General features: G+C 42.3%; 1 protein-coding gene across 1 annotated transcript; it reads left to right on the top strand.

Annotated features, from left to right (window-relative positions):
• The first annotated feature begins 2,167 nt into the window (after positions 1-2,167).
• Positions 2,168-5,218, top strand: LOC111579567 (kazal-type serine protease inhibitor domain-containing protein 1-like). Its single transcript, XM_023286880.2, has 4 exons — positions 2,168-2,965; positions 3,092-3,252; positions 4,447-4,594; positions 4,723-5,218. The coding sequence occupies exons 1-4, from the start codon at positions 2,485-2,487 to the stop codon at positions 4,833-4,835; spliced, it is 903 nt and encodes a 300-aa protein (XP_023142648.2). The 5' UTR covers positions 2,168-2,484; the 3' UTR covers positions 4,836-5,218.
• The last annotated feature ends 5,475 nt before the right edge of the window (positions 5,219-10,693 follow it).

Below are 10,693 nucleotides of genomic sequence, written 5' to 3'. Positions count from 1 at the left end.
CTTTCACAGTCCTCCAATCAGACCTCCGTGCTACGTCTGCAGCTCACATGCCGTGACGTCAGACAGCGCTATGATGAAGCCCCGCCCTCCTCCATTCAAACAGGAGAGTGTTTGTGTTGAGCATCCGTCCAGCTCTGTGGAGCCCACAGTCTGACACGGACACCTGATAGCAAAGCAGGAAGTGCCACGTTGCCTAAAAACACCCTGAAGCCTCATGTACTAGAGTATTTCTTGTCTGTGTACACATACTTTGCTAATAAGATACACTTTATTGGCCCCAAAAGGACATTTCCCTGTGGCAGTGGTGGAAGTTTTAACAGTTCTGTGCAACATCGGAGAGCACAGAAATAAAACACGCAGCAAGGATCAGATTAAGTCATATATGTAGAACCATATATGACACTTTACCATCTAAAATACAACATACACCACACCTTCCTGTGTGCATATTACACTAACAACGGCTGCTGTTTGTTGAGCAGTGTGACAGAAATGGGAATAAAAGACAGTTTATTGCTCTGTAGCATCGGAATGAAGGTAATAATCTGAAAATAAAAGATGTGAGGGTTCCTTCAGGATCCTCTGAGCATGTCTTACAACAGCTTTTTTTTTAAAGAAGGTGTTGTTGGATAGGTTCTGTAACCAAGCTGTTGATTTTAGACTTTAACTGGACTGTGAGGTCAACGTACCGAGCTGCCATGTCATATCTGATGAATAAAGGTCTGATAAATAAAGCTGATTCTGATTCTAATAAGTGCAGCTTAAGCTACACTACTTTTATTCATGTGCAAACATAACTGCACAAGGGTTTTCTAATCATCAATTAGCCTTTCAACACCATTAGCTAACACAATGTACCATTAGAACACAGGAGTGATGGTTACTGGAAATGTTCCTCTGTACCCCTATGTAGATAGTCCATTAAAAGTCAGTCGTTTCCAGCTTGAATAATAATTTACCACATAAACAATGTCTAGACTATATTTCTGATTCATTTTATGTTATCTTCATTGAAAAAAACTGCTTTTCTTTCAAAAATAAGGACATTTCTAAGCAACCCCAAACTTTTGAGCGGTAGTGTAAGTGAAGCTATGCTAGTATACTTTGCAATCTGTCTATCAAGATTAGACTTTTCTCACACAGAACGTAATCATGCATTCAGTCTTTCACAGTTACACACACAGCATATATACAGACTGGTGACAAATTAAAGGAAAAACCTGACTTCTTGGCCTTGACAGTGAAACCGTTTGGTGGCTCTGTTATGCTGTGGGGGACAATTTGCAGGAATAAATTGAGTTTTCTCGTCCCCTTTGAGGGAAGACTCACTGCAAATCAATGCAAACTAGTTCTGAGTGATCACCTTTATCCTATGATGAAACATCTCTATCCTGACAGCAGTGCTTCAGGATGACAATGCTCCCATCCACAGGACACAAGACGTGACTGAAAAGATTAATGAAATTACGTGAATCATTTTCTGTGGCTTTAACAGTTGCTATGTCTTGACAAAGTTGAACACCTGTACGAGATTTTGGACTGTCATTCTGAACAGTGTCACAGTCTACCACCTCTATCATCAAAACACCAAATGTGGGAATATCTGTACTTATGATTTGAGTGCCGTCCACAAACAAAGAAAAAATAATGCTGACAAAAAATTGCAGCACATTTAAAGCTGATGAATATGCAAGACAAGAGTTTCCTTACAATGTATATCCTATGCAACTAATCTACTGGTACTTTTGGCTTAATTAATTAATGGTGTAGAAGTAATGACCTACAGTAGAAGTATTTTAGGACTACTCAAATATAGCTGGAACAAAACCACACACCTCCACAGACTGTCACAGTTTTGCTTTATTCCTGGTTCTGTGAGACAACAACATATACCTAAAATCCCCATTTTATTTCAGCTTTTCCAAAAAGGACCCACTTGCTTTCCCACAGACTATATTTTTTCAATTTACAGGCAAATACTCATCCTCCACTGACAGAATCCTGCAGATTGAGGAGGATTCTTTTATATCCTGTGCCATTTCTGAAGCCCGTTTGCCAGTCCTGCCTACCCCAGAGAAGGCTGGCACACGAAGAAAGGCAGCAGAACGAGAGAAGAGAAAGATGAAATGAAACGGATACCTGAGAGATGAAGTTTCCTGAGTTCATTCCCTGCAAATGCCATCTCTTTGTTAGAAAGGACTTGGAGCTTATGAAGAAATCTCAAGTGGGGGAAACAACGTGGCAATATAATCCAGCAGGGGTACATGGTAACAATAACAAAAACCAATCTAGCCATTCAGAAGAGGACAGAGGAGAGGAGACAGAAGGAAACATTTAAAACTCAGAGGAGGAACAACATGTGACTGTTTGACTGTGAGAGGACGGGAAAAAAACAGGACTTCCATCTTTTTTTGTGGCTCATTTTGTGACCGGTTTCATTTTGTGGCCTCCGTTTGTGCTTCAGGTTTCTGACTTTGTGCTGTGATGTGGGTCAGCAGCACGGCCCAGCTCTGCATGTGTGTGAGTATCTGTGTGGGTGTTTGGCTGCACAGCTCCCTCGGGCTGCCTCCTCAGCACCGTGGGTGGCTGCGGCTGTGGGAGGAAGGTGAGGGCTGCAGGGAGTGCGACGAGCACATCTGCCCCTCGGTGCCGGACAACTGCCCCGCAGGCCGGGTTCAGGACAGCTGTGGGTGCTGTGACCGGTGTGCCAACGTGGAGGGGCAGCAGTGTGACCCAGACGGGGCTCAGATCTTCTACGGACGCTGCGGGGAAGGTCTGGTGTGCCAGAGGAAAGTGAGGAAGAAGGGTCGCAGGGCTGATCCAGAGCCTACATGTGTGTGTCAGGAGAAAGGTCCTGTGTGTGGCTCAGATGGGAGGACCTACACAAATGTTTGCCAGCTGAGAGAGGCTGCCAGCCGCGGTAACACAACCCTAACACACACCGGGAGAGGACCCTGCTACTCTGGTTAATGCACTCATTTCCTACATATTTTATCAGTGCATGCACTTCATTGTCTTGATATAGAACAACTTCTTGAACTTTAAGGGGCCCAGTATTAAACTTTGGGGTGCTCCTTTCTTTTTGCCTCAGCTCCCCGAGTCCTCAGAGGTCCCAGAAATCTGTCCAATTACACAGGAAATGACATCATCTTTGGCTGTGAGGTGTCAGCATATCCTCTTCCTGTCCTGAACTGGAGGAAGACAGGCAGCGACCAGTACTTACCAGGAGATGATCCTCACATCTCTGTCCAGGTTGGATCAAAGCTTCAATTATTCTGCATTAGTGAAAGTGTCATTAACCCTCCTGTTATGCTGCAGGTCAAACTGACCCATTTTAAAGTAAACAAATCTTAAAAAAAAAAAAAAAAAAAAAAAAGAAAAAGTTAAAAGCGTTTTTTTTGGCATGACTCTTCTTCTGCTTGGCTTAATAAGTGTAATCACCATTTTTTTTTTTTTTTTTTTTAAACAAATCAATGTCATGTAAAACTACTGTGTTTTAAATGTTGGTCATTCCAATGTACATTAGAAAAAGTTTTAACATGCATTTTTTTTTTAAAAATGAAAAACAAGTGAATTATCCTCATTTAATCATGATCTGTGAGAGATAAAGAACACCACTGCATTAAATACTGATAGAAATGTTTAGTATTAATGACATATAAACAATATTCAGTGACGTCTCCTTTTGCCTCTTGTAAGACCCCCTATCTTTGTGAAAGTACGATACTAAATCACAGAATAACCCTGTAAGCTTGAATCTGATAGAGCATGTTTTTATTTTTGCATGATCAGTCATAATGTTACTGAAATACACTATCTGTCAGAAGTTTGGACACACCTTCTCATTCAATGATTTTATTTTTTTGTATTATTTTGTACATTGTAGATTAATACTGAAGACTTACACTTTTTTTGTTTACAACATAATTCCATATGTATTCTTTTATAGTTTTGATGTCTTCAGTATTAATCTACAATGCATACAATAATTAAATAAAAAGCACTGAAAGAGAAGATGTGTCCAAACCTTTGACTGGTAGTGAATATTTGCAAAGATTGCAATGGTATTATGTGGTAAGAAATTCGGTCATACATCATAAATTGCAGGACACATGAAGACATCTAATTGAAAGGAAATATATAGACAAATGGCATTGTGGATGTTTAGTATATTTCAAATCACCTCCCATGAAAGTGCTTCTATTTTAACTGAACTGCTTTGATACTCAGATGAAACAACATCTGCACAGATTTGTGTCGTGCTGCCATTCACTTGCACTTGCTACGTGTCACGAGTCTGTTGATAATAAACACTCAAAAAAAGGAGTCAGTATCAGTGCTAGTGATCATAATAGAATGATTTAATTGCTCCACTTGACAGAAGTCAAATGCATGTTTTTCTTACAGTTGAATCGATTGATATGTGAAGATTTCACCTCATTCCAGCTTCGAGGTGGACCCCAACGCTACTCTGTCTCCACCTGGCTTCAGATAGAGGGTGTCCTTGTCTCTGGTATGGGCGTCTACTCCTGCATCTCCCACAACACTCTGGGAGAAACGTCTGCTTCGGCACAGCTCACCGTGTCAAGACGAGGTGAGTGTCAACACTGAGGCCAACGGTGAATTACATTTTTTTTGGCTCAGTTAAATGACAAACCTGTCATTTCTAAAGACACTACACATATTGGTGCTTCAGTATTTCCTGTTTAATCTCCTCTGCAGGGGTGAAGGTGACGAGAGGCTATTTGGAGGAGAAGGAGCAACACTTTGATCGTTTAGAGGAAGGCAGTGGTGATGCACAGCTGGCATCTGGAGATTACCTGCCGTTCATTTAAATCAGTTTATAGGAGCAGTCGACAAGGAGGCCTCAGGAAATAATGTTTCGGCTAACACATTGGATTAGTTAATATTATTCAAATGAAAAGACGATGATTTTCAGCCGAGTTTATGACATGAATATGTAATTTAACATTGCGTCTGCTTATATCTACCTTTTAGCTATAAGACGGCAGAAGAATAAATCACTTCTAAATGGCAATGTTGAGTATTTTGATATACTCTGCTGCCCTCTTAAATCTGTCAAAAAGTGTGAGGAAAATTTACATCCGATTTTAAGTGGAAAGTAAATTTATGACATGGCAAACACAGAGAGAAGTCACCCCTAAAGTAAAGCCTCTATCATTTCCTCCTGCTTTCACCACTCCACCCACAGAACATCAGAGCGCAGTACATTTATTCACTGAGGGGAAAAAAGAAAAAGAGAGTGATGGATGGGGCAAGAGAGGGTGTGACCATCCGCAGGGTCTCCGTCTGATTCTCTTCATCTCTCTCCACCTGAGTGCCAGTTAATCCTCCCCTCATCCCCCGACTCCCAGCTGGATTCACCGGCTCCTTCTGAATGGCAAGCTGCATTAACGCCGAGGAACTTTCCCCCGCTGTCTGTTAGTAAAAGCTGATTGGAGATTACAGGCCTGCTGTAGGAAAAAAAAAAAAAACACGTTGCCCTCTATCTCATCTCCAATCACTTTCCACCCCTTTATCTCTCCTTCTTCTCTTCACTTCTTTATCTTCTTAATCTCAATCTCCTCCTTTTCAATGTCATCAACTTTTGCTTGCTATTACATTTTTGCCCCCATTCATTGCCTCCTTCTTGACAGCTGAATGACAAGAAAGATGAAGATGAGTAAGGGCGAGAGGGTGAAAAAAAAATGCTTCCCCTCCTGAGTGGAGCCAGAATGATGTCATGGGGGCATTTGTCCTCCTGGTGTGGAGGCTTCCTTTCCTCTGCTAATTACCTTGTACAAACTCGAATCTGATATGGCGGATATGAGGCCCAAATACAATTATTGTGGGCTAACAAAGAGATATTGAGATTCAGGGAATGAGGGAGAGACCGCGAGTGAGATAGAAGGAAAAAGGCATGAGCACGGCCAGGCATGCACACACACACACACACACACATATACAGCAGCCACGTGCACACTTGCATACCCACCCACACACACAAACACAACCACTTGTCCTTCCCCTCCATTCCCTCAGATAGGCTAATGTTATTACTGGGGTAATTATCCTCATTAGTGCCAGCAGCTGTAGAGAACCCATTGCTTGCTGTTCAAACTCCACCCCGAACCTTTCTGTCTTCACATCCCTCTTTGTATTCCCCAGATCTCATTTAGAAGACTTTGTCTCCAGCCTTTGCATCCCAGTTATAAAAATAGAGCCCATCAAATATCTAATAAACCAGAGTCGCCCCTTCCTCCTAACCTGTTAGAGCCCATTTGGTGAAGATGAGGGTTTGTGATGTGCACTGTTTTGCAGCTCTGCTCCATAGAAATATCCTCCAGAGGACCGAACATGGAGCCAAGTCAGGAAAACAGCCACAGTGCACAATAATTAGGAGGTAATTCATAATCTGCTGTCATTAAGCAAGGATACAAAGTTGGCATTGGGATGAAAATTTCAACAGTTCAGTTTTTTCTATCTGATATTTGCAGTTTTTAAACTTTAACAACAGAACACAAGATGGCACTGTTTAGTCAGATAATCTCTCCACTGATTGTGCTTCTAGTTTGATGTCTGGATCTTCTAACGTGGCTCTGATCAGTCTCATGTTTTCCTGTTTTACATGCATCCAAACAAACCATTCTTCCCAACACACACACAAAAAAAATGCTGTCAAAGTCCTTCCTCCATACATACAGTGACGTGTCCACATTGGGCCGCCTGTGAAAACAGTAAATCATAGTGTTGCATAACTAAAGATTTTGCCTGTTAATCAACTTGAGGTTTATGTGAAGGCTCCCTGAAAATGAGTCCCCGCTTGCTTTTTAACTTTACGCCCTGTCTGCATCTTTACACAGAAATTATGAGATCCACAGCTGAAACAGGCAGCTTTATGCATAGCACCCCCCCCTCGCTCCCTGAGATTGCCTTTTGTTTTATTGCCAGGGGCTGGTGCGGACAGTAGGTAACCTGTATACAGCTAAGCCCCGCATCAGGCGCTAAATGTCACGCATAGCCTGTTTTTATTGGCTGATATGGCCTGTTGTGCCCTTCTCCTTTTCCTGGAAGCCATTGTTAAAAAGCTGGTTGTTAATGCTGCTGACCAGATGGGCTCCTTCCCCTCACAGGTCTGACTGAGGGTGTTTACCATGCACTGGGCTGTGGATAACAGGTGAGACTACTGCTGGCTTGTCAACCAATCAGAACGCAGCAGATGTCTGGCCTCTGCCTGTAAACCTTTATTTGGCATTTGCGGCCTTATGGGAGTGGGTTTAATAATGACACTGAATCAAAGTGAGTTCTGGTTTATATGTTTTTCTGTTTTTACTCAATGCTATTATGTGAAATGTTCATGCAGGCTATAAGTCCTCACACTAATCCACTTCATACCCACTGCTGAGTACGTCAGTCCTATGTACTCAATATTTTTGCAGCGAGTAACTTGGATTAAATCAAGCCAGAATATCTTTCTGAGTATCTGATACTTCAGATGACAAACCACCCAGCCAATTAATTTTCAGTTCATGAAGTTCAGACATCATTTCCAGAAATGTTCCCTCATCTCCCTGTGTGACAAAATGTTTCCAGCATTAGATGGGCAAACACTGAACATTCCTTTCCCCCGTCCAATTCAGGCCATCTTGAATTACTGCAATTTGGTATCATGGCAACAGCAAAGGTAAGGCCGGGCCAGGGATTGTTGAAGAACAGTCTTTTAAAGCTTTGAATCAATCTGCCTTAATGGATGACCTGTGTCTAGCATGCATGTATGGATTAGTTTGGCTGCAGCACCTGTCCCTGTTCTGTCAACAGCAGATCATGTTACTGACTACACAGTCACCTGGCTGACACAACTTCCTGTGATTGGCAATGCACAGGCCTTTGTTCACTGCGGCTGCATGCGGAATAATGAAAGTTGCTTTACACATTCAAGACAGCAAACATGAGATTTTAAAATACTTTTGGAAACAATGCAAATTATCTGTGCAAAGAAAAAAAATCGTTTTAGATTATGCAGAAGGCCCTGGGTTTGAACCTGCTGGCTGGTTGGGGCCTTTATGTGAAGAGCTCAGCCTCCCCACGACCTTCTAAAAGGATAAGCAAGAAGAGCTAATGGATGGCTGGATAGATCATATAAAGTAAACAGCAGATAACCCCCCGTTATATAAAAATGCAGCACAGTGTATTTCCTAACAGGGTTGGCCTCAGGTTGATTATGGGGTTAAGCTGCCAGAGCGGCCCAGTGAAGCGAGGCTGTGGCTGGGCTTAGCATCCTCCCAAGGACAGCTTGCATCTAACACCAGGCCTGAACTGGGAACCAAAGCTCAGTCAAGAATGGGATGAACACTCTAGTCGAACTTTGCTCCTGAGTATTGAGATTTAAAAATTAAATGGAAAAAGTCTCAACCATTTCCCTCTGATTTCCAGTCAGATATTGTGCATTATGCATATCTGTCTGGGGTCTGGTGGTATTTGGAAGAGAACTGGGAAATTACAGCATCTGACAGGTTGTCAAGCATATCCTCTTCACACTAGACAAATTTTAGTCTCCTAATCAGGGTGGATATGTCCTCTGAGTTTCTGAGAGCATAGTACTGGGAATATCTTCACTCAGAATTAAAAACTGAAGACGCTGATCATTCTGAAATATCTAGTCAGCTCCATTAAGCGATGTTCAAACAGACATCTTCTAGCTCGTACACCCTGGAGGTAAACATTTAATGCAAAGCTCCATTTGGGATGCTAATATTTTTTATTTTCCAGTCAGGATTGTAGAAATGGATATACCCACTGATTTCATCCAGCTGGCATTGAGCCCCTTCATATATGGCCTTATACTTGTGGTGCAGCCTCCCTGCTGCTCTGTCATCTCAACTGATGACGGATCCCCTGATGATGAAACGATTAGCTAGCAACCGTTATGCCAACCACAAAGCTGGACGGGTGATAGATGGGCTAAGTGATAGACTCGGGCGCTCGGTTGGAGGGCTTTGTCCCGGATCTCTGACACTTTCTATCTTGTGATCCATTCAACCCCCACATTAGCTCCATCCAGGCCCCAGATCCACCCCGGTTACCCCCACCAGCTGCCTCTGACCCCTCATCATAGCGCTGCCTCTGCTTGCCATGTGCTGGGAGTCAAAGGGTTCCCACCTATCGCTCATCAGAATGGAACCCCACCATCTCCTGCCCCGTGCACTAAATCACAATCAATCGCTTGGCAGACAGAGATGGATTGGGACGTCCACGACCCTGTACCTTTCAGGGAGGCCTCCACCCTCCAAAGGGCTGCTGTCGCTAACAAATAATAGAGGGGATTCGAGGAGGAGTGTGCAGGTCAAGTCTCCTGCCCCTGGAAGGAAGTTATCACAAAGTGGTGGAAGGAAATCCTTTTCTCTTTAGGAACAACCGTCACAATGTCTAACAGCACGTCTGACAGAAGGTAGAGAAAGGGCTGCTTTGATGCAAAAAAATGACTCGATTTAAAATATATCAATGTGCAATTTAGTGCACATTTTGAGAGATAAACAGTGGAATTTGCAGGTCTTATGAGGCATTTGTTGGTTTACACCACTCATAAGAGCTTATTCCTTAAATCAAGTAACCTTTTGCCAGGTTCAAAATTAGATTTGTGCAGAAAACAGAAGCTTTTATGTTTTTTTCTAGCACTCTCTTTTTACTTAGACTATCTGTTGCAATTTAACTATCCCTATGTGCTCAGCATGAGCATTTAGGAGTAACATACATGCAGGAATCAAATTAAGCCCTCAGGTGTCGGTTAACATCTGTTAGTTAGCCTGTTAGATCAACTTAAAACGTTAATCAACAGCTGAAGGGTCACCAAGCAGCAGTTAGAGTGTAATCAGGCAGAAACAGCTCAACAAGTCTGTCTTCTTTTAATTTATATCAAAGATTTTTTATTTCAGCGGGCAGTCTAACATTATAACAATGCTTAAAACATGTAACAAATTCTAATATGCAATATAAGCTGTAAAATGGAATATTGTACTGTTTGGTGATGCCATACCAAGATACTGGACCTAGAAATATTCAGCACAGAGCCGCTTGCTGTAAAGCTGGCAGAGAAAAATCCTATCTGTGCTATTAGAGCTGTGACACATACACAGCGGCTTTTTTCACTTCTGATTAATTCACTTGTGTACTACCAGTAAGCTGCCTGTCTGCTTTCCCTTTCTGCTCTCTCAAAATAATAGTCTTGACATTCTGCCGCACACCATCATGTGTATTTGAAGAGTTGCGCTCTAGTGCTTCCTGATTTACTTCACAACAGACTGAGTGATTGCATCATTCACATGGGCATTGTCAACAAATATCATTCAGACATGTAAAAGTCTCCACAATGCCATAACACGATGATTAGGAGTGAAAGATCTTATTCTGTATTCACTGCCAAGGGCTCAAGGAGGATCATTCACATGTAGATGTGTCCTTCTGGAAGTGCCTCAGCTATACAATTTCCATTTAGATAAGGTGTACACACAAATAAAGAAAGGACATTGGGTTCTTCATTTGATTAACTAATCATAGTCTTTGTAATTCCACTCGGAGACCTTGAAGGGCAGTGCCGGGCTGTGCACCCTGATTAGCCAATGCATGATTGCTGCTGCAACGGCACAAATCAGTTCAAGCAACTCAGCTCTATATGCTACACAGTGGCAGTGATTAA

The sequence above is a fragment of the Amphiprion ocellaris genome, chromosome 20 (genome assembly GCF_022539595.1).
Source record: "Amphiprion ocellaris isolate individual 3 ecotype Okinawa chromosome 20, ASM2253959v1, whole genome shotgun sequence".
NCBI classification, from domain to species: Eukaryota; Metazoa; Chordata; class Actinopteri; family Pomacentridae; genus Amphiprion; species Amphiprion ocellaris.
Note: the sequence above shows the minus strand (reverse complement) of the source record. Positions and strands in the feature narration are given on the sequence as shown.